The sequence below is a fragment of the Alternaria burnsii genome, assembly GCF_013036055.1.
Source record: "Alternaria burnsii strain CBS107.38 chromosome Unknown 731, whole genome shotgun sequence".
NCBI lineage: Eukaryota > Fungi > Ascomycota > Dothideomycetes > Pleosporales > Pleosporaceae > Alternaria > Alternaria burnsii.
The window spans coordinates 60,123-83,883 of NW_024066115.1; the positions used below are offsets into that span (position 1 = coordinate 60,123).

General features: G+C 51.1%; 7 protein-coding genes across 7 annotated transcripts; 4 read left to right on the top strand and 3 right to left on the bottom strand.

Moving 5' to 3' along the window:
- Positions 1-549: 549 nt before the first annotated feature.
- On the top strand, positions 550-2,122 carry GT037_006671 (cytochrome p450 3a3; the record flags this gene model as incomplete). The annotated part of the gene is made up of 2 exons (XM_038931718.1): positions 550-1,235; positions 1,297-2,122. The coding sequence occupies 2 exons, from the start codon at positions 550-552 to the stop codon at positions 2,120-2,122; spliced, it is 1,512 nt and encodes a 503-aa protein (XP_038785190.1).
- A 2,467-nt stretch (positions 2,123-4,589) lies between these two features.
- Positions 4,590-9,327, top strand: GT037_006672 (transcription initiation factor tfiid subunit tsm1; the record flags this gene model as incomplete). The annotated part of the gene is made up of 2 exons (XM_038931719.1): positions 4,590-5,402; positions 5,452-9,327. The coding sequence occupies 2 exons, from the start codon at positions 4,590-4,592 to the stop codon at positions 9,325-9,327; spliced, it is 4,689 nt and encodes a 1,562-aa protein (XP_038785191.1).
- A 488-nt stretch (positions 9,328-9,815) lies between these two features.
- Positions 9,816-11,665, bottom strand: GT037_006673 (uncharacterized protein; the record flags this gene model as incomplete). Its single annotated transcript, XM_038931720.1, has 4 exons — positions 9,816-10,174; positions 10,227-10,812; positions 10,861-11,237; positions 11,296-11,665. The coding sequence occupies 4 exons, from the start codon at positions 11,663-11,665 to the stop codon at positions 9,816-9,818; spliced, it is 1,692 nt and encodes a 563-aa protein (XP_038785192.1).
- Positions 11,666-13,283: 1,618 nt separating this feature from the next.
- Positions 13,284-17,540, top strand: GT037_006674 (uncharacterized protein; the record flags this gene model as incomplete). The annotated part of the gene is made up of 3 exons (XM_038931721.1): positions 13,284-13,704; positions 13,756-13,913; positions 13,959-17,540. The coding sequence occupies 3 exons, from the start codon at positions 13,284-13,286 to the stop codon at positions 17,538-17,540; spliced, it is 4,161 nt and encodes a 1,386-aa protein (XP_038785193.1).
- A 254-nt stretch (positions 17,541-17,794) lies between these two features.
- On the bottom strand, positions 17,795-18,946 carry GT037_006675 (uncharacterized protein; the record flags this gene model as incomplete). Its single annotated transcript, XM_038931722.1, has 1 exon — positions 17,795-18,946. The coding sequence occupies one exon, from the start codon at positions 18,944-18,946 to the stop codon at positions 17,795-17,797; it is 1,152 nt and encodes a 383-aa protein (XP_038785194.1).
- Positions 18,947-19,649: 703 nt separating this feature from the next.
- On the bottom strand, positions 19,650-21,362 carry GT037_006676 (uncharacterized protein; the record flags this gene model as incomplete). Its single annotated transcript, XM_038931723.1, has 4 exons — positions 19,650-19,994; positions 20,275-20,310; positions 20,647-21,065; positions 21,119-21,362. The coding sequence occupies 4 exons, from the start codon at positions 21,360-21,362 to the stop codon at positions 19,650-19,652; spliced, it is 1,044 nt and encodes a 347-aa protein (XP_038785195.1).
- Positions 21,363-22,160: 798 nt separating this feature from the next.
- GT037_006677 (uncharacterized protein) lies at positions 22,161-23,349 on the top strand (the record flags this gene model as incomplete). The annotated part of the gene is made up of 3 exons (XM_038931724.1): positions 22,161-22,174; positions 22,234-22,391; positions 22,442-23,349. 3 exons carry the CDS (start codon positions 22,161-22,163, stop codon positions 23,347-23,349), a joined length of 1,080 nt encoding a protein of 359 aa, XP_038785196.1.
- Between the last annotated feature and the right edge of the window lie 412 nt (positions 23,350-23,761).

Here is a 23,761-nt window from a genome sequence, read left to right on the forward strand (position 1 = left end):
ATCTAACATCTCACAACCGTCTTCTCACGCCGAAACAGAGGCATCGAACATTCAACGCACAACTCTCGGACAATGATCCACCTCGTCGGCTACGGTGCTGCTTGGCGTCGCCTTCCCGATGACGATGGCTTCGTCGCGGGGAACCTTCGGCGCACTAGAGGAAGGCGGGGTCAAGCGCCAGAGCGTTCCGGCTTGGAGACCTTCGGACCTTCGACACGGCTAGGTGGAATGGTTTTTGGAGGCGTGCGATTGGTCAATTAGGGGATTTTGCTGATGGAGTCGAGATGGTTCTGACGTCTGCTTGTCTCGTGTTGGCGTGGGGAAACATAGCGCACGTGTGAGCCCTGGGCGTAGAGAAACACTGGCATGGGACTATAAGAGGGCTGTGTCTAAACGTTGAAGAGGAGGTTAAAGGCGAGTCATTCCATCGATTGTACGAGATTCGACGAAGTACGCTGGGCTCGGTGCTACTGCGAAAGTAGTTCTATTCGGATAAAGAGCTCAGATCCTCTTCCTTTCTTTCTTCCGGCTCTCTCACGATCGCCTAAGATGTCTTTAACAACGCTCCTACTAACTCCCTATTCGATCCTCCTCCTCCCGGTCATCTTCTACATCCTTCCTTACCTTCGTAACTGGCAGATCCGCGACATCCCAGCTCCATTTCCAGCGGCCTGGACAAACCTCTGGCTCTTATACCAATGTCGGCGTGGGAAACGTTATCTCGCTGTTCATGAAGCACACAAGAAATACGGAAAGCTCGTTCGCCTTCAACCACATCATGTCAGTATTGCGGATGCGGACGCTATTCCTCAGATCTACGGTCATGGCAATGGGTTCCTAAAGAGCGAGTACTATGATGCCTTTGTGTCGATCAGGCGTGGTTTGTTCAACACGAGGGATCGTGCGGAACATACGAGAAAGAGAAAGACGGTATCTCACACCTTTTCTGCCAAGAGTGTGTTGCAGTTTGAGCAGTATATTCATCATAACCTTGAGGAACTGCAGAAGCAGTGGGATCGAAGGGCGGAAAGTGCTGAGAAGAAGGGAGAATGGTATCATATGGATGCGCTCCACTGGTTCAACTACCTGGCTTTCGACGTTATTGGAGACTTGGCGTTTGGGGAACCATTCGGTATGCTGGCCAAGGGTAAGGATGAGGCAGAGGTTAGCAAGGCGGGGCAAATCACATATGCTCCCGCTATCGAAGTGTTGAACCGAAGAGGAGAAGTCAGTGGGTATGTCTAAATCATGCTCTGCAATCCTACATATCTGATCCTAGTGACTAACATCATTTAGAACCATCGGATGTTTCCCTGCCATCAAGCCCTACGCGAAACACCTCCCAGACCCCTTCTTCAGCCAAGGTATGAAGGCCATCGAAGACCTCGCCGGCATAGCAATCGCGCGCGTAAATGCACGCCTCGAGAAACCATCTGATCGTGTCGACCTCTTGGCTCGTCTAATGGAAGGTCGCGACGAAAGCGGCCAGAAACTCGGCCGCGAAGAACTCACAGCCGAAGCCCTGACCCAACTAATCGCTGGCTCAGACACCACGTCCAACACCTCCTGTGCCCTTCTCTACCACTGTCTCCAGCACCCAGATGTCGTCCGTAAGCTACAAAAAGAACTAGACGACGCCTTGCCAGATGCAGATGCCGTACCAAGCTACGCCCAGGTCAAAGATCTACCCTACCTAGACGCCGTCATAAAAGAGACAATGCGTATCCACAGCACATCTTCACTCGGTCTTCCTCGCCTTATTCCTCCTGGCCCTGGTGTAACGCTCCTAGGCCACCACTTTCCACAAGGAACGGTCCTTTCCGTCCCCGCATACACCATTCACCACTCCACAGAGATCTGGGGCGAAGATGCAGATGTGTTTCGACCTGAGCGCTGGGAGAATGTCACGGAAAAACAAAAGGCGGCTTTTATCCCGTTCAGCTATGGGCCGAGGGCCTGTGTGGGGAGGAATGTTGCGGAGATGGAGTTGGCACTTATTGTAGGGACGGTGTTTAGGAGGTATGAGTTTGAGATTCGACAGGGGGAGTTGGAGACTAGAGAGGGATTTTTGAGGAAGCCGCTGGGGTTGGAAGTCGGGATGAAGAGGAGGAGATTTGATTAGAAAAACGTGTTTTTGACGATGAGTAGGTGGGAGATGGTGGTATGTGATAAATATCTCAAGAAAGCATAGCAATAGCGTTATCTTTAACGCATTAAGTGAAGATATGAACATGGTACGTATTTACAACTAGTCAATTCAATACAAAAAAGACATTCACAACAACTGGCTAAGTCCGATGTTTCTCCTGACCCAAACATGCACCAAAGTATAGTATGTAACTGAAATGTAACAAAGGGGATATAGCATCTTCTCTGAAAACAGTAAATGCATAACACAGTATAAAAGAAAGGGAAAAGAAAAGAAACGAATCGTTAATCACCAAGCGCCCACTTCTATACCAGCGAGCTCATCAAAAAAGAAGTTCTCACTACCTGCGCAGCGTCATATTAGCCATCATCCTGTTGGTCTGTGCGATAGTCTTATTATCCTTCGGTCTGCCGTTATCAGGCTTCTCGTCCTTCTGCCACTCATCAATCCGGCTGCTGTCGGTGATAGGACTAAAGGAGCATCTACCAAGGTGAGGTGGTATGTCTGGATGCGGTTCGTACTTGGGTTGGCAGTGGCAGCGGCTTTCTTTGTAGAAGGTCTCACAGAATCTTCGAGGTTCATACTGAAGTTTTATGTGGCCGCAAGCTGTAGCATATTGTACCCATATGATACAGTGTGGTGGTGGTTGTGGTGAAGGAGGAATATTGTGCGGTACTGAGCCCGGCTGTACTGACATGGTGGTGGAGTCTGGAGCTGAAGATTGACAATTTACGAATTCGAATCGTTGGTGTCTTTGAGACTGGATTTTTGACTAGAAAAACGATGGACAATGGAATTCTTGTACTCTATGATGTAGGATCTTTGCTAAGAGTAGAAACTGTGGCGTTGTGGTGCTGAGAATAGTTATCCTGGCGCTTCTTTGGCTGGTTCTTATACTCTACTCCTACCATTGTGAGTGATGTGTGATTCTTCACGAAGCTGTAGTCAAAGGATAGGTTACGAAGATCTATCGAGAAGAGTCGATGGAGGTGAGAGTATGACTACAAAATGAGTGTGCACATCAACACAGGCATGTCAAGATCACCAAGTCTCCAACACCATACGCCAAACCTTTCAGCCTGATGGTTTGAATCCCCGTCTACTTTCCAGTCATATCTTCTGTAATATTCATTTTGATCCCCCATAGGTATCTTCCCGCTTCAGTGTCGGTGGCTTGAAATTCAAAGTATTTGATTTGTGGGCGTCGCAAGCTCCTTCTACGCGATCACGAGTGGGACGAGGCTTCTTTTGTCTGGGCTTGCGCGACAGCTGTAGTTGCCCTTTTCTTTATACTGCAGACATATTATGATGAGATCGTATACGACGGTGTGACAGTTGCAACCTCGCCACTGTTGTGTATAGAGTATACATCTCTCCTGCCGAATATCATTGTAGTCGTCAGTCAGAGAGTCGAAGGGATTATCAGTCAACATGTTTGGACTGGGAATTTATCGAGTTTGAATCGTATTCTTGGAGACTTTAATGATGACTCTTGTGTGTTGAGAGGTGATGAGTAGTGGATGCAATCACCCTGGGTACAACGTAGAGTCTTAGTATGTAAGACTATTCTGGTTGTGTTGTTTAGAGAGACATCGTGGTATCGTTCTTTAAGCTTTTAGACTCTCTCATAGAGTCATCACTAATAAGAGAGCCTTCGAAGAGCCGCAGTCAGAGGACGGGTAGGAGCATCTCCTGAGCCCAGCTACTGTGATATTGCTCCTGTGTTACTTAATGTGTCATAAAGTATGACTTTCTCGAGAGAAAGAAACGGCGGGACACGAAACTAGTTTGTCCGTACTATTGGTTATGACTCTGCTAGAACGAACTTGACTGAATGTAACAAAGGCATTGTACCCGCTGACACGCGCGTCTATCTGAGAATCGCATTGTTGCTCGGTATTAATCTATAGTCAGATTAGAGATGTAGTTGCGTAGTGTGACGTGCAAGGAGACTTGACTGGTCTGAAAGAGAATGAGTCCGCTTTGGGGACACATACTGATGAAGGTTAGTAGACGTAGCTATAGTACCATTCGGCTCGTTCTAATCTTGTAGAATGGAATGGCCTGGATGTTTGTGTTGACCACTGCTTTCTGGATCGTGTGTCGCGAGATGGTGGGGGTCCTCTTAAGTGGCTGTTGACGAGGGCAAACTGGAGTCATCCACATTTCGCTGTAACTGGAAACACGCTGAAGTTTGTTGGCTGCTCATGTATCTCACATCCTCAGTCTGTGAAGTGGGTCGCAGTGACGTTTAGTGAAGCGCGGAACCAGGCGCCCCAGTTTTAGCCGCACGGGCCAACACTTAGCGTAGCGGCCATTGTCGCGAACTCCCGGACATCTACGCGTATCGCAGTCAAAGGCTCAGTCAACACCCGCCACAAACCTCGACCGCAACCCGCCCGCCGTAATCTCGGAAGCAGGATCGCCTGCGTCGCCTAACATGGCGCCCAACGAGCTCGCCGACGTAGTGGACGACGCCTCGTCGGGCGGCTCTTTCACCCTGTTGAAGCAGCAGCTCGAGCTCGACTTCAGTTTTGCACCGCGCCGCGTCAAAGGCCTTACCACACTCGACATACAGCCTGATCAGGCGCAACTGCGGGACATCACACTGAACTGCCGCCAACTGAGACCGACGAGCATCAAGATCGATGGAGAGAGGGCCGCCTTTAGCTACTCGAACCTTCACCAGCGCCTGACGCTGTATCCCGGCACCGGCCTCGAGCAATACCACTATGCGAAAGAGCGGATAGCGCGACATACACAGGGCGGGGAAGATGAGCTGGTTATTGCTGTGCCTGAAAAAGTCAAGATTCGGGAAGTGAAGCCTTCGGAGGCTGGTATGACCGACGACGCCCCGGGCACCTTTTATGCACCACTGAAGCTGGAGATTGAATACGAGCTGGACGATTTCCGGGACGCGCTACAATTTGTCGGGCTGGAGGATGGAGATGCACGGTACCCGCATGCCTACACGCGCAACTCGTCCTTTCCTGGTTCAGCATCGTGTCTGTTTCCGTGCATAGACGACGGCGAAACGCGCTGTCTATTCGATGTTTCGATTCGTTACCCACGAACGCTGGGGGATGCGCTTAGCAAAACTTCAGATGCCAATACAAATGCCCAAGCACAAAGAGAGGGTGCTGAAAAGGCTGACAGTGTTATGCTGGACGCGGATGACGACCAAGTGGACTTGTCCGAGGAAGAGAAGGCCATGGAGATGCAAGTCATCTGTTCTGGTACACTGACAGACGATGTGAGTGTTCATGTACAGTACCAGATGTGTCTTTTGCTAACATACAAAGATTCTCGATCCTGCCGACTCTACTCGAAAGACAGCGAGCTTCTCCTGTGATACACTTGTCCTTCCGCAACATATCGGCTTCGTAATCGGCCCCTTCGAACATGTCGATCTCTCAGAGTACCGTGATACACTTGACGACGAGCGCTTGGGAGAAAATGCCATCAAGGTCCATGCCTTCTGTATGCCAGGCAAGGAAAACGAGGTCCGGAACAGCGCCATGATGCTAGCTCGAGCGCTCGACACCTTCACCGAGCGCTTCCAGAGTTATGCATTCGGCAACTCTTACAAGCTAGCATTTGTCGATGATTTGGAGTGGGATACTGCGCATACAGCCTCGTTCTCCATCTGCAGCTCTCGTTTGCTGTTTCCGGAGACGGTATGGGAACCGATGGAACACACAACTAGGGTGCTGGTACATGCGGTTGCCAGCCAATGGATAGGCGTCGATGTTATTGCACACAATCCTGAAGATCATTGGATCATCGTTGGGGGTTCATGGTTCATGGCTGAACTCTATCTCCGAGAGTTGTTCGGTCGCAACGATTGGCGTTTCCGGCAAAAGCTAATGGTTGACAAGGTCATCCAGATGGACCGAAAGCGCCCCTCGCTGCAGCAACTTGGATACATCTTGCAGCTGGATCCGGGTGAGGTTGAGTTTATGGAGCTGAAATCGCTCATGGTACTCTCCATCCTCCACAACCGCCTGGTCAAACAAAGCGGAAAGAACGGTGTTGACAGGTGTTTGTACCGGATGCTGTTCAACGCTCGCCAGGGCAAGTATCCTAATGGCGCGATTGCTTCGGAAGACTTCTTCGACATTTGCGAGAAGGTTGGGCATCAAAAGCTGGAGTCCTTTTTCCAGCAATGGATCGTGGGATCTGGATGTCCGACTTTCCACTGCGTACCTTCATTTAACAAGAAGAAGCAAGTGGTACAGCTTACTATCAAGCAGCTCCAGGCTGATTCATCGATAACAAATATCGAGAACGGCCTCGCCGCGGACGACTTCATGCGCGAAGCAAAGGAGAAGTCTCGGGACTTGCGCTCCGCAACAGGATATCCTACCTTTGTTGGCCCAATGACCATTCGAATTCACGAAGCTGATGGCACACCCTATGAACATATTGTCGATATCAATTCGAACAACGTCAAAGTGGAGATCCCGTACAACACAAAATACAAGCGTCTGAAGAGGAATCGACTGAACAAAGAGCGTATGGCTGCTGCAGCAGGCCTTGATGCCTCAGGTGAAACACAAGAAGACGTCACCTTTTACATGCTCGGAGATCTCTTTACGTCTCCTCAAGAACACAATGAGTGGCGACTAGATGATTGGCCACCGGAAGATGAAGCCAAACAAGAGGGTGAAGCTTACGAGTGGATTCGTATTGATGCAGATTTTGAGTGGATATGTCGGACCAACATCGAGGACATGCCATCATACATGTATGTCTCGCAGCTGCAACAAGATAAGGATGTTGTTGCGCAAGCGGAGTCGATACAGTTCCTCGCCAATAAGGAAGGTCACAAACTAATCTCGACTTTCTTGGTGAAGACCTTGATGGACAATCGATACTTCCACGGCATACGAACCATGGCTGCTATGGTCTTGGCTCAGAGTGCGTTGAAGCGGACCGAGTGGGTTGGTCTCTTCCATCTGAAGAAAGCTTTCCGCGAGCTTTTTTGCTTGCCTAACTCGCCCATGACCCGGTCGAACGACTTTTCTGATCGTAGCATGTACCTGATTCAATGTGCTATACCTAGAGCCATTGCTAAGATCAAGGGCGAGGACGGGAGATCCCCATTAGAGGCAAAGCGCTTTTTGCTCGATCTGGTGCGGTACAACGACAACCGTGGAAACGATTACAGCGACGATCACTACATCTCTACGTTGATGCGGTGTCTTGCGGAGACGCTCACGAAGACCACCGCAAGTTCCGAGCTTAGCCACGAGGAATGGGCTCAAGAGCAGGATTTCACAAGCAAAGCCATCGGGGAGCTTACCCGACATCAGAGGCTTGATGAGTGGATCCCTACCTATCAAAACGTCTACACAACTACGGCTCTCGATTGTGCACTGAAGTTGGTCATGAGCCGCGTTACCCCGTTCAAGCCGACCGAATTTCTCCAGTATGCTCAGCTAGGCAACGCAGACAACGTACGTCTGAAGGCTTGGGAATGCTTGATTCGCCTAGGCATGTTTCGGAAAGACACAATGTTAAGGTTTCTTATGCATGAGATCCGGTCCGATCCCTCGCCGTACTTCAGGAAGCAACTGCTACGGATCTTCGGCATCGCTATCGGACAGGTCGCTACTGGAGATGTTTGGGCACCAGAGAAGACTGTTGAAACCTCAGCAGATACGCTCATGATCGAAGACGAAGCCAGCAATGCTGAACGTGCATCGGCTCTCGCTCGACAGAACCTTAACGGGGCTCTGAGAGGATTGAAGAGCGACTTGCAGGGTAATATCACCCTTCGAATGGTACTGGAGGAAGCCTTGAAGTCAAGAGCACTGTCGACAAGCGACATGTCTGAGCTTTTGGACATTTGCGACATGATCTTTGACAACCAGAAGGTCAACAGGCTGCCGATCAAATTGGCTCTTCCACGCTATTGGAAGGTGGAACATGTTGGAAAGGGACTGTTGCGCTTTAGACACAATAGCAGGTTCCGAGCCGTGAAGATGCCACCTCGGGAGCAAGTGGAGGAAGGTATAAGGAAGATGCGAGAGGCAAAAGCGGGCTTTTCGGCTCTTCCAATACCTCCGCCTCAGCCCCAGCCTCAACCTCTACCTCAACCCCTACCTGTACTTCAGCCCGTGCGAGACGCAACTGCTCCAGCTTCGAAACCGCCAGGATTGCCGAAGCTGTCGCTCAAGATTGGTGGCAAGAAAAAGTCTGCTACATCTCCACCGTCTACGGCTGGAACTCCGCAGACCCATTCGAGGAGTCAATCTGTCGTGTTTTCACCCACCATCTATAATTCGCCATCTCCAGCACCTATGTCAAAGCCAGCATCTCCAGCGCCAGCAGCAAATGAAACAATAGCAGTAGCACCGCGGCCGCCGCCTGCTGCTGCTGCCCCGGCTCAGATAGATTCGCGTTCGTCGACCCCAGAGGTGCCACTGATGCAACCTTCAAAGAAGATAGCAACCCCAGCAGCAACCCCTAAGCCTGCGACTCCAGCACCTGCTCCCGTTCAAGCTCCGAAACCTCCAACTCCGGCACCCTCCGCTCCTGCCCCAGTTATCAAGACTCCAGTTCCACCGCCCAAGGTCCCTACTCCAGCTCCCGCGCCTGCCCAAGCGAAGCCAACTCCGAAGCCTACTCCGAAGCCAACACCGGCGGTCATCAAGGTACCGAAGCCTATGTCGACGACTCCCACCATTCAATCTCCAGTCCCTCTGCCAGCTCCCAAGCTTAAGATCAGGACCAAAACCGCATCTGGCTCCACCGTACCATCAAGACCTTCCAGTGCCGCTCCTTCGCCGCGCCCGAGTGCAGCTCCATCACCTCGACCCAGCAACGTTCCTCCTCCATCACGTCCTGCTGTTTCCACTACATCATCATCTATAGCAAGGCCAGTGATCAAGCAGAAGAGAAGCAAAATCGTCAAGCTACGCCTTCCTCCTAAGCTTCTCTCAGGCTTCACCCCGGGAGAGAGCAAGAAACGCAAACTGATCTCTGGAAACGGAGATGATGATAGACCGTCTAAGCGTCAGAGTCTGGAAACAAGTAGTATGTTGAATGGTAAAGGACCTGGTAAGAGCGGACTCGTTACCGTGGAAAAAGGTAGTAGTGGTAGTGAAAAGCCGAGGTTACTTCTTAAGATGAAGGTGGGAAAGGGCAAGCTGCCTGTTGAGCGGAAGTTGTGAAAGGGAAGCTGACCGAGAGCGGTTTCAGGAAGGAGAGTAACGATGAGAACTAAGGGTAACATGCATTTTCAAGGTGTTTAACGGATGGGCATCTCTTCCTCTTCCAGCGAACGAAAAAAAGGATTTGGGAAAATGGAGGATTAGGACAGCTGCATGATGCGATTAGGACTACAGCATTCAGCGATGGCGTTTTCATGCTTTTCATTCTTTTTCATAGTGGATGGGACGTTAGGTGGATATACCCCCAGTTTGCTGGAACTAACGAACCTCATCTACCTGCTGGATTCGTATGGTTAGACCGGCTAGAGTAAGAATGCATAATTCACTATTAGAACTGCTTTGCCATGGTGAAATGTAAATTATCGATAGGTATTGATATTGAAAAGGCCGCCCCCGAAACCCGCAGCGTTGATACGCCATAGCAAAGGGTATCTACCATTACACGCCCGAACTTATACATGGAAATAAAAGTGTAGCTTAAGCCGAGATTATCGTGCTGGCCAAAGCAGTCGCTTCATGGATCGTACACCAGATTGGAAGACGGATTCGCTGATGGAGGCTGGAGCAGGTGTCTTAAGTGTAGCGACTGTAGGCACCTCTTCCGTAGGTTCAGACTTGGTCGTCACTGTCGCGTCCTCGGCAGATTCGGAAGCCGTTGTTGCTGTAATAGTTGCGACCACCACCGCACTCGTATCCATGTCTTGTACAGCATCTGGAGAGCCCTCCTTGCCAGTCTCTGTTTTGAGACGCTGTGTATGTAATGAAGTAGCTTTCTTGGTCGAAATGTAAGAAGCGCGTTTCCTCTTCTTTCCTAAGGATCCGAGGGGACGACCTCTCTTCCTTGGTCCTAGGTAAGGAATTTAGTTGTTAGTCGGACGGGGATGGTTCAGCAGTCTCACCCTTTGACTCGGTATCAGCTGTTGGCGCATCTCTGACCTCAACTTCTTGATCGTCGTCTGCGTCACCGATGACTGAGTCCGAGTCACCATCCCGGGTTGGCGTTTTGCCAACACCAGATGCCTTGGTAGGAGTGGTGATGTCTTGGACGTCTGCATCATCGCTGGCTTGAGCGGCTGGGGTTGAAGTTACGGGCTTCTCTGATGCATCTTCCTCAGCCTTCTCAGATACATCTTCCTCAGCCTTCTCAATCATCTCGCCGCACATGAGACACGATATGTCTACATTCCACTTCCGCTTGGTCTTTCCTTCATGCTTCTCCATGATTGTGAGGCGAGTCTTGCTGCCTCCCTTGATCTTTGCCTCGAAGGTGTGTGTGGCTTCGCTCTGGCTCGATGCGAGTTCGCCCTTGCTGGGCCGACCTCTTTTCTTTGGTTTTGGTGGGGACGCCACTTGTTTTGCGCTCAGGTCTTGGAGCGCTCGCTCTTTCAGGCAGCCTGCGTGAAGCCATTCTGAACAATGTGGACACTGGACAAGAAGCTCGTCCGGATTGCTGGGCTGCTTGTCGATGCAATAGGTGTTCAGTTTCTGTGACATAATTAGTGTGAGATGAACAGTTGCAACGAGAGTGCTTACGCTTAAACGATTGGTCTTCTTTGTGATATCGTAGCTTTGACGGAAGAACAGCTGGTCTGCCAGAAGTGCCATGCTGTCTAGGTCGTCGTTCCAATGTACCACCTCTGCAGAAGATTCTACTGTGACGGCTTCTATTATGTCCATGTGGTTGCTGATTATCAGCTCGGCTCTGCCATGGTACGGTTGCCGGCCACCCGGTAGATCCTCCGGTCGGTATGCCCAAAATACTCTGAGGTAGACATGAGAGGCGTCTCCGGCGCGTACCTCAAGCACCTTGGCGAGCCAGTGCTGGATTGAGTTTGGTCCCTCCTCTACGTGATCCTCTTCGCTTTTTCTCACAAAGACCATTTGGCCAACTTGAAATTCTTCACCGTTTACTGAAACGCTCGTGTTAGCGTGGTTAGACTTAGGATGTATCACAAGTTTGGGACTCACTAGTAAACTTGCGATAGCGGTTTGTACTTTCCCAGTATCGTGCAGGTGAAATCTTGACGTGGAGGTCGCCCAGTGGAGCTCCTTGGAATGGATTTGGCTGTACGATGTCTGCGTCCAAAGGCATAAGGTGACCAGGGTATTTGTGGTGCTCCCAATTATCTGCATTGCGCTTTTCTTGTGTAGTTGAAGCTTGGCCTGGCTTCTTTCGTGCCTTGGTGTCGACGCCTATGACTTTGAAGCCAGGAAAGCTGTCGACCGTCGACCAGTCAATCTTTCGTTTCTTCGTGGAGGGGTTTGTCGCATCGCTGGCTGAGGGAGTAGATCCAGTATGCGCGGACTTCTCATCTACGACTTTACGTTTGCGCACCATCGTGAGCGATTGATGATGGAGGTTTGGCGTTTCCGAGTCGGTGGAGTGATTGTCGTGCGTTGTGGTTGGGGCGTTGGAGCTTTCGCGTACAGTCAGAGCGGGTACCACCAACACTATGGCAGGAACAACAAGACTTGGGCGAAGGTACGTTGAAGGAGCGGACGGCTGCAAGCGTTGGTGAGTTTGTGTATTAGTTTCAGAATTCGATTTGTAGAATCAAAATGAGATGCGCGAACACCGCACTTGAGACGCGTTCGAAGTGGAGTAAACGACCCAACGCGTTATCAGCTGCCGAAGCAGTGACGGTACCGCAGTCATAGGAGCGCTAGTCCCGAAGTATGACATCACGTGTGTCTTGAATGCCAGCCATCTGCATAGGCAGGATCTATCACTCCATCTTGTACAAATGCGAGTGCAAAGGCAAGGCAAGACAAGACAAGGCCACATTCATCAGAACAAGGCCCGTCTTGATGAGCGTTCAGACCTAGAGAGACATTGCGGCGGCTTCACACCGTTACCGCCGATATGTAGTCGCCGGAATAAAACAAAGCATCGACCGCCGGTACACGACTATAGAAATCAGCCTTGGTTTGCGTGACGCCACCATTGACGATCACATTCGTCACTCAATCCGTGATTGATATCGAAACCAATGTCGCTGTCTGAAACAGGCATAGTGATGCAGCATACAAGGCAACGGCTACTCGGCTAGGACTGCATGCAAATAAGATCTGTATGCCCGGTCAGCGCATTTGACAGGTCCGGACAGCATGGGAGGCACAACTGGGTACCCCAGATTCCGTGGGCCGCGTTCCGGCCGCTATTGCCAACAACTCATTTGAGGCCAAGATGCACAGCCACACCATCATCGTTACCCAGAAGAGGAGAAGCCCATGCCGAGTGGCCGAAGACAGGCGGGCGGCCGCCAATTTAGTCTAGTACGGGGCCTCAGAATGGGCTGGGAATACGACCAAGAGCCAATGAGTAAGCGTGCAGTGGCCATTGAGGTGTTTTGAAGGATTCTCGCGTTGGGAACACGCGGCCATGCGTCGCTGTTGATGGGAGCGTTTTCCAGTCTGCGCAGACATGGGGCGGTTGGAAAGTCAAGTACAAATCTGTCACCCGGTAGATGGATCATCCAGAACTCGGCGATCTCCAAGAACCCTTTCCAAGGTTCGCGTCATAGGCATGTCTAATCCCTGCCGCGCGCCCAGAAATCCCTCCACAAGTCTAACTCCACCACGGACCTCAGATATACGTACTACGCCTACCGCTCTTTCGCTCCTTGTAGTTCCCTAATTTTCCCTCCTCCTCACTTTGCACTCGCCCGTGATTCTGTGCTCTCGTCGCTCGTTTCCGAAGAACGCTCTAGTCCCTGCATCGTAACATTCAGCGAGCCGGTGTACCCGTGGCTTGCGCGCCTGGCTCAGTACCGACAACGCGCCCGTAGAGCACCTGCATTGTGTACCGCAGCGAGGAGAGACCTTCCACTTGTACTTAATACCACCACTCGTCGCTGCCATGGGTCGTCCAAAGAGAGGTAAATAATGCGCCTGCTACATAATGGCTGCCCTCCCTACTGTGTCAGCAGGGCTGGTCTTTGGAAGAACATTCACTAATGTTGCGCCCTGTTCGCCCCTTCACAGTTCTGTCGTTCATGTCACAATGGGGTGGTTCCAACCAGAATACCTTGCAGAAGAACCCTCCGTCCGCTGGACCCTCGCCGGGCCCCGCGTCCCCCGCTCCGCCTTCACCCTCTACCAAGCAACCGGTAACTTCAGCCAACTTTGCGCAATCCGCCACGGCTCTGGACACGTATAACAACGAGCGACCCCCCTCTCGGGCAACTCAACGCGACCGTAGCGATTCCCGAGCCTCAGTGCGCCCCATGTCCATGATTCAAACATATCAACCGCCAGTCATGGAAGTAAGCCAGGATACACTGCCCGAGTTGCAGCGCATCTTCATGTTCCTGAACAGCCACTCGAACAAGCTGTACCAAGAGGGTTATTTCCTCAAGTTCCACGACACCGACACTCGTACGTCAGATCTGTAGGCAATGCTTGTTTGTGATACTGACGGCAATGCAGGTGGCCGTCCCGCGCCAGATCGAAGGTGGCAGGAGTACTTCGTCCAGCTCGTCGGCACCATCCTCTCACTATGGGATGCGAGTGCGCTGGACCAGGCCGGTGGTGAGACTGAAGTCTTGCCGACCTTCATCAACCTGACAGATGCGGCAATCCACATGGTACGTTGATCCATAACTTCCATACGGCCTCCCTAACCCCGCCAGATCCCTTCCATGACCCTGAAAGACGGAAAGAAGCTCGACAACATCCTCAGCGTTTCGACAGCGGCCAGCAACAAGTTCCTCTTCCACTTCGATTCCTACCACGCGCTTACGCAATGGACCGCCGGCATCCGCCTCGCCATGTACGAGCATACAACTCTCTCGGAAGCATACACGGGCGCATTGATTGCTGGCAAGGGCAAGACGCTCAACAACATCCGCATAATTCTGGATCGGCAGTGCGCAAAGTACGAGGACTGGGTGCGCGTTCGATTCGGCGCAGGCACTCCATGGCGCCGCTGCTGGTGTGTTGTCTCTCCACCAGACGAGAAGGAATACATCAAACTGCAGAAGCTACAAAAGAAGGGCAGCGCTTACGAGCGGCCGCCAGTACTCAAGGGCGACATCAGGTTCTACGAGACCAAGAAGGTTACCAAGAAAACAAAAGCCATTGCCACTGTCAAGGATGCATACTCATGTTACGCCATCTACCCACAGTCGAAGCCGCTAATCGATCAGTCCACGCTGGTCAAGATTGAGGGCAAGATTACAATACACTCCACGCCAGAAACCACGACAGAAGGGTTCGTCTTTGTCATGCCAGAGTCGCGTCCAGCTATTTCAGGTTTTGAGATTATGCTCCAGTACCTCTTCCCTGTGTTTGATACATTTTCACTGTACGGACGCCCAAAGAAGTTGATTGCGGATGTATTGGATACTCGCGGTTTGATGTTCGCCATGCCTTCTGACAGACGATACGGTTACTTGGAGATGTGGGATGTCGTGGGCTTGATCAATACCGAAGGCAGTGACAAATGGTCAGAGCGCCAGTGGAGGAAGCAATTGAAGGACTTAACTTCAACACGTATGATGTCCGCAAACCAGGACGCTGGATCGATCTACAGCCGCGCCAGTCGCAGGAATACCGTCAGCCGAGCAGGCTTCACATCACGCGGTCTACGATTCGAAGACCAAGGTTCTGTTCGCTCTAGTCCGTCCACACGCCAGTCATCGCCTACACGTAAATTCCCTGATTTTGAGGTACAAAAGCCACGTCGTGTTGGAACGGCTCCCGCAGCGAACCCATTCGGCACTCCACGCCATCAGCGATCGGTATCGGAGCAAGTCAATGGACCCAACAACCAGAACACACCGTCGAGGTTCACGCGAGACGAAACGCCCTACGAAGACGAACGTGCGCCGACTCCTCCCCAGCACCGTGTGCTCCCCAGCTCCTCAAATGGAGCAGTCCAACCTTACGACTCGGCGTCCGACTACGATGAGAGCCCTATCAAGGAGCCACAGAATCTACCTCCACCTCCTGCAGATTTGTCCGCTCCACCGCAGGGTTATGTCGATCTTCCTCCTACTCAGGAGCACGCTGCCTATCAAAAGCCGCCCATTCGTCCCAACATGCCTATGGCGAAGCCAAATCCTGCGGTCGATTCTGCTACGCTGCAGCAAATGGCCGACGCGTCACATGGATCGCTTCCAGGTGGCATAGCTGGTGCAGGTGCAGCGGCAGCCTGGAGAAACCAGGACACTATTCAGAGTAGGCGCAGTGGCGAATACAACGGATATGGTGATCAGGGGCAGTCTATGTATCTTGGTGTAAACTCAAGGCCACCTCCATCGAACCAAAACTCTGGTAATCGCCTATCTACCATTCCTGCATCGCCCTATATCGAGCACTCTGAATTCGTCGATTCGCCATCAGGCTACCAGCCGACAGCTCCACCAGTTCCAGAACATAGTGAGTTGCCGCCGCAGCCCCCCACCCACGAGCTCCCTTACCGCCCACACCCCGAAAGTGGCGGTATTCCTCGTAAGCCAGTACCAGGTCGGTCTCCCCTAGCCTCAGAAGAGGATGACACCCTCTCGACCACTAGCTCAAGACTCGATAGTTTACGAGAAGACGTAATCGACCCCGAAGCTCTCGACGCTTTCAACATCCAACCTACGCTGCACCGTCAGGCAAGCGCATCTAGTAGCCGCTACGACGACGACGCGATATCAACTTCTACACCAGACTATGCCAGCATTGCTGAAGAGGAGGAGCCTGCGCCTCCACCACGAAGGGTGCCCGAACGACGCACCGATCGCCCTAGAAGTGGCGTCTTGACGATGATCGGAGATCCCAATGTAAAGCCTCCTTCGGATGAAGATCCGCATGGCTACAAATCAGTGCTGGACCCGGCACGAGCACCTGCAGCTGCAGCTGTGCCCAGTATTGATTTTGGTCCGACGTACGCTCTGGACTTTGACGGCAAGCGCCCAGGCACCAGCGGAACCATGACACAGATGTTGCACGACAACAGCGCCTCGCGATCCAAAGAGAACCTTGCGACAACTCCGAACGAACAGAATCGACTATCGTTTATCTCTGGAGGAAGCACACCAAACACGCCTATGCACATGCGTAGTGGTTCAAACTCTCCACAGATAACCGACTCCCGACAGGTCGCGTGGCAACCGGCTGCAGCCTCACCACAGCAGCCAGATAGACAGAGACTGGACCCTGAAGACTGGGTGATGCACCGTGCGACTCAGCAACAGCCTATGATGTATGGACATGGGAGAAGCAAGTCGCATACCCCTCCTCCGTTCGGTCGCACGCATTCCGGAGACTGGAGTCAAATGCAACCTAATACTGGTCGCACACACTCTGGGGATTGGAGCCAGATGCAGCCTCCTATCGGCCGCACACATTCTGGGGACTGGAGTCAAATACGGCGTTCGCCTCAGGGTTCGCCTGGACCCGCTCGTCCACCTAGTCGCCCGTTGAGCCGTGGTGCTGACACACTGCTTGATCAACGACCCACCACCTTGTCAGCTCGCGAGCAGGAACAGGTTGCTCGAATGACCAACACTCCTCTTCTGGACTTGTCACAAAACCCCAAGAAACTACAGAAACCCCCTCCAACAGGACTGACAGGCTACATCGATCACCGTGAGAAGGAGAAGGCAGCTCAAAAGGCCAATCGTCACAGCTATACTCCGGCTATGCAATCTGAGATCGATAGGCGCACATTGCAGAACCAACAGCGTCAAATGATGGAGGTTCAGCAACGCCAGCAGCAGATGATGCAACAGCAGATGCAGCAGCAACAATTCGCAATGGCTCAGGCTCAGGCTCAGAGCACCTATGCGCCGAGTATGATGGGAATGCCAACTGGCGGTGGTGCGCCCAGCGTTATGGGCGCTCCTAGCATGATGGGTACCCCTAGTATGATGGGCACTCCTAGTGTTATGGGTATGCCTACCGGGCCTGGAACGCCGTCTGGAATGGTCGGCATGGCGTACTCTACACCAAGCCAGATGCACCCCATGTACCAGCAACAGCAGCAGCAGTACTTTCCTCAGACACCAACCCCACAGATGAATATCCCTGGTGGGTGGATTTCACCAGCGCAGACGCCGCAGGGCCAGTACTTCCCACAGTCGTCGCCACAAGGCTACGGCAACATGGTTCAGCAGCAGCAACAGCAGAACCCGCCCACACAGGCCTACGGCGCAAGCTTCGACCAGGCGCAGCAGGCAGCCAAGTTCGCGCACCAACAGGCTCAGGGACAGTACCGACGTTGAACAGATGGAATACGAAATTAGGAAGTGGTCGAGATTATCTCTGGGTCGATTACAATTGGATTGAAGAGTATGAGACGAGATGCCGATGTTCACTGTACATACTTTTGTGTCTGCATCTTCTTCTCGTACATAGTATTAGATAGTGATTAGTGGTGCATGTGGAGCTTTTGATGGGTTGGAAGGCTCGCATGTTGTAATATGGGGACCCTAATGGAGTTTATGATGATTGAGGAAACAATTAAGTATTTAGCTGTCTACTGTAACGTGACTCGCAGTGTTCGTGCCCAGTCGACGGATCCGAAGAAGTACATGTATCCATCACTCATATCACTCCGAACACCTTTTGCCATTAGACCACGGCTGCGATCGATGTGAAATTGTATCTCAGTCTTCGGGAAAGGAACTTTCAAAACTTTCTCCAACAATTGGCCGATTCGGAGAAGTTCATCTTCACGCCATTTTGCCTCCCAGCTCATCTCGGTAATGACATTGTAGAAAACATCAAGCAAAACATCCTTTGCTGATTTACGATAATCAACTACGATCATTGAGCCATACTTCGCTATTCCCACAACAGCATAGACTCTGTCTCGGATATCTTCGCACTCATGGGCACTATATGTTTCCATTAGGAATTCGATAGTAACGTCCCTGGGCCGGCCCGGTACATGCGTCGCCTCATCAAGAGCCTTAATCTTGACGACGGACATGGCTGGACTGGAGCGAACGGCGTTGTAAAAAGGTGTGTCCATCTCCTTGTAGTCCCTGGATATGATACTCACATAATAGTACAATTGCTCGAACTTGTACCATTCGAGAACCTCAGAGCCCCAATGGATCTCTACGCGTTTCGCGTGCACGACTTCTTGGATGATCCACATACGCGACCAATATCTTTTCTTACATAATGACAATACACTGAGTACCTCTTTCGGGTTCCAGGTAGTCACGCCCTTCGTTCCACGCGTAAGAAGAATGTTGCCGAATTTGTTCTTGCTAGTGAACATGTATCGTACAGTGCTCGGATTGCACCACTTCCAATTCGTCAAAGTCCGCATGGCGAGATTGCCATCGTCACTCTCTTTGCCAAGCCAGATCAGAACCAATTGGGCATCCATGTATATATGGTCCATCATCCGTACTTGATGATTACGCTCATGAACTTCTGACTGTTGTATACAGAGGGCGTCAATCCAGAACGGTCCGTAATTGCCACGAAGCAGCTGTTGGTGTAGGAAGTCCCATAAGTTCTCGCGGACTGGAACTTTCACACGGTTGATTTCGATATTGGTGTAAGTTGCATTGACACCCCATGTGTACGACAAAGCTGTATAAGGTGGAGGGTTCTTGGAATCGTCGGTCTGTATACAAGATAGTTCAGGGCTTTTGAGATAGTAGGTTTGCATGTTGCATTTGATTATGTTTTCGTTGTTATTGGGTTGGAGTTGGAGTAGTCTGAACTCCCGGCTCTTCCGATCGACCGGACAGGATGCGTAAAGGTCGTCTATCGGTCACTATTAGCATGCAACACTGACGGCGGAAATTCTTTTCTAGATATGTTGCGTGATTGTGTGGTGTGAGAGTGTTAGGAATCGGAGAAAGGACAATGAGACAGCTGCAAAGATGTGACACAAATGTCTGCCTTGAGCGGTGAGACATCTGTTAGAGGGGGGAGGCTGTGCTGCCATGAACTTGTCGACGAGGCTGAAGTTCTTGGCTCTATGCATACCTGGGCGGCATAATCACAGCCAATGGTAAGAGGTTATCAGCTGATTTGGCGTATGAATCTGCTCCTCCGAGATTTGCAACCAAAGGCATACTCTGATACTAGCGAACTTCCACTGGAATTGACATGATCAGTAGAGTGTCTGGAATCACTTTGGTTGGCCAAGAATGCGAGCAAGATGGAGCATGTATTCGTGAGTGGATGTGAGATGCCTCGGGAGGACGAAGTGCGGGGCATCTCAGCTACGAAGCTACCCCTCCATGCAGCTTTCACGCCGCTAACCTCATCCCACGTCCGCCTCCACTACTCGCCCTGCATGAGGCTCGTCATCGTATCCATCACTCATCATCGTCGGCCGACCTTTCTTCCATTTGGTTCCAAGCTTAACTCGTTCCGATGATGCTGCCGTGAACCAAGATAGGTTCAGAGTTGGTGAAGTTCTTTACGTCGTCCATGATCTCCTTGGTTCCTGGATCCTGCATGGCCTTTCCAACAGCTTCTTGGCTGTCAAACTCCATGACGGAGGAGATGGAGTATGGGCCATCGGCACCGAGTTCGCTGACGGCGTAGGACTTCATACCGTGTGGGCCCCAGTGCTTCATGGCGAGGGGCATGTGTGTCTTGAGGTAGTACTCCTTGTCAAAAGTGGAGCCCTCCTTGCGAGGGTAGAGGACGATAGCGGTTGCGCCAGGCATGATGATGTTTAGCTGGAGGTTGTTGTAAGAGCTCTGTTGGTTGTGAGTAAAGGTTGGCAGATACTTGCAAGATGTACTGACTGTTGTAGTAGATCCGATGAGTGTAGCTGAACAGTACCGACGTGGGTATTTAGTGTCTTTATAACTGCGCCGGTTCCTTAGATCGACTCAGTACCCCACTTCGATCCTTACAGCCGCTTCGGATCCTCCAGTCTTGTACACTCGCCCGTGATTACTCGTAGTCCCACTCGGATCGGTCTTAGGAAATGCTCTGTTGGTTTTTGTCAGCTACGGCCATTTCCTGACTACGTACCGGCTCCAGACACTTGTCGCTCAAGGTTAGCCGGATCTTCCCGAGTGGATATGATCGCACATATTTGGAGCAAGTATTTTGCGCTATCTTGCTAAGCTGATCTGTTGCCAGACATTTACTTCAACGCTGTCGCGGTGCGCCAGCTGTATCGTGATGTTGAAAGTCCGGTACAACCCCCGATATCTCCGTATGCGATCCCTGTCTTGCACGTAATCACAGCTTTGTAGGTGGCTTATTCTTGACATCTGGGCGATTACGTGCAATTAGGCTTTCCTGAATGACCACGATCCGTTGTGCCCCCGGCCTTGTATCATTCCCGGGAAAAGATATGGACGGTATCGGCACGTCGTCTCGCAACCCAGCTGTCCTCACATCTCCCCATAATCTTCCTCCAGAAGGCGCTTTTGTTCTCGCCCATATGAAAGCCATCTTGTTCATTCCCCTGAGTCTTAACCCGATGACTGTATGCATTTCTGTTACGATCCGGAACTGAGGTGGATCTCGCGGTGCCCATTGCTGGCTGTTTTTCACTGCGATACTTGTGCGCTGGGAGACAACCGCTTCCTGTATAACGAGACCAATACCTGAATCTGAGAATCGTTCAGGCAGTATCGAGTTAGAGACGCGACCTTCCTCTTCGTGTGCGCAGTCTGTCAGTTTGAATCGAAGCGCGGGATCTAGCCCTACAAATGCGTCCGACAATCTTCCACCGTCTATGACACACGAGCGACCCGACTCGAAGAAGAGATGTAGCGTGGGAAAGAATGTGTTCAGGGTCCAGTAAACGATCTCTAAGCGTGGTCAGCTCTGACGTCCTTGTACGCTGCGCATCCTCTAGACGGACTCTCGTTTACCAACTGACTGGCCACAATCGTGTTTCCAATCTCGCCTGCGTGCGCCGATCTGGTTGTTTGTGGTAACAACGTGCTTCGGTCCACAGTACGTATTGTCGTCGCATCTGATCCCCGATCGATGTCATCTTGCACCAAATCCTCGTTGAGCTGTTCCCTGTTTCTCGAGAGCGGAGGAAGGCTGCGGCGTTGCGTCTCTGAATACAAGTCGTGCGTCGGACATTTGTAGTAATCCATGCGACGAAAGCAGCTACTGTGTGTCCGCAGGCCTTTGCAATGGTCACCGGATCTTGAACGCTTGTATAGTGGCCTTGGATTGCTATGACAAATCTGGGATATACATTTGCGATTGCGATATAAATGATGGAAAACTAAATGGTTCAAGAGCCGAGGCGTAGAAGCGCGACAGACTGCGTTTGCGTGCGCCTCGAATATGACTTCACTGCCATTGGAAGAACGAAACCGGATTGACCCACACTATGGAGGAGGTCCACCCGGGCTTTCCACTAAACACGTGTTCTACTTCCATGCAGTTGACAGCCTGGATTACGAAAGGCAAATCTATTGATTCTTCGGGATGATATCAGCAACGTTCCGGAATGTACTGCATGTAATTGCATTGTCAAGAGAATACTATCTAGTCAAGATCTTGCATAGAACGCAATTTCCCAGATCATATGAGTTTATGTGTTACAACTTGAGTCCAGAAAGCCTTGTATAGAGGATTGCCGTGTGATTGCCTTTTTGGCCGGACGTGAGTGTGCGGCGGGAGATGTACACTGAGTGAGCAGAATACGATTCACTTCCAACCTTCAGTTTCAGACGATGCTGAAATGAAGTAGTGCATATGTACTCATACGCTCTCGCCTTTGTCTAAGAAGGTGCAAGATACCTCGGTTCGTACCTGCATCACTTTACTAGCGGCTCTTGGCAGGTGCTCTTGCCCTGACTATCTGTTTACTCCCACACACACTCACTCTCAAATTGAACTAACTCAGTTTGTTTTCTTCTGCAGTCGGTAAGAAAAACAGAGCGATGACACCCATTACGTAAATCTCACCTTCTACACATCGCGCACTTCAGCAGTTGTCAACTAACCTGACACCAGACAATCTGGAAGCAAGCGCGCAGCTCGCGAGGCTATAGATGCCGCTATACCTACTTGGGAATTGAAAAGGGCTTCCAAGACGATTGCAACGGCCACGGATAGTGAAGAGCCCGCCACAGAAGACCAGCAGTGCTTCCGCTTCCTCAATCTTTCTCCAGGTATGGCTTCTCTACTCGTACAACGTGTTTTAGATACTGACGCTACGCAGAGCTAAGAAACAGAGTATACAAGTATGCTGAAGAAGATGACACTGAACCGTTCGCTCTGCATCCAATACACCTCCACCCAGATTCTCACCGCAAGTCGTATTCCAAGCGTACCTGGCAATATTTCGCTGTAACCCAGGTCTGCAAGCAAGTTCGCGCTGAGTATCGTCCTATTTGGGTCCGGGACCTTCGTGTTAGATTTGAATCAACTTCCGAGGTGACTCTTTTCGCTGATACATTTCTGCATCATGGGAGCGGAAACGAGCACACGCCCAGACTAGTGCAGTTCTTGTGGGACCATGGTGACGACAGCATATCATCATTTGATATGATGCCTTTACTGCGCCTGCATGCCCGGCATCCATCATTACGTGTTGAATTTGTTCCATACATGATTGTTGCAGGCGGATTGACCATAGAAAACGACATTTGCAGAAGTTGCAGAGCACAGATCCACGAGTACGAAGACATAAACGACTGCGACAACTGCGAATGCTCATATCACGCGTTGAATCGCTATGAGTGGGGGGCTTTCAAGCGTGAACAAATGAGATATACTCGCAGCATACAAGTCTTCATCCACAACCTAAACGAGTCTTGGCTTGAAGCAGTACGGGAGGACAAGATGACGGTGACATGCCAAATCAATGAGGAAAGCTGCCATGGTACCTTCAAGATCCTTTGCAAAGAACCAATTTGTCAGAAAACCACCGAATCTCAACCAGCCTTGGACTTACTGGAGCAATGGGGGATTTTCGATCTTGACGTTAAGAAATGTACGGTGTTTGTGATGGCTTATGAAGATGAACAGATTACGGAGAGGGATGGACGGGAGATCAACAACTCGGTTGTGCGCGAAGTTTGCGTTCGCAAAGTATCAGCGAAAGACCAGGCCGCTTCGTCCATCTAAACACTTATTAGAACAGATCACAGTCTGTTATAGGTGTGTATGATGACCTCCAACCATGATTATGCTATTCTGGGCATGTGCGACTCCGTGTATGGACGGATATTTCTGTTTTAGGACGAGTAAGACGTTTGTAAAATCGATATACAGCCAGCAAGTCTCTACCATACGATATCTCCTTCTTTTGCTGTCAAGGCTGTACCGATATTTAACGATGTCTGTGAAAATCCTGTTTGGCTCCAAAAAGTTGCGATGTGACTGATTGTACGATGTGAAAAGACAGTCTTATCCCTACTAAATCCTACTAGGTGCTGATCATGGTTCAGTCAACTCTTGTTGCTGCTGCGTGAGCCTTTCGCTTCCTCTACATCGTCGGTATCACGGCTACCCTATGCGACATCCCTACCCTCTTCCG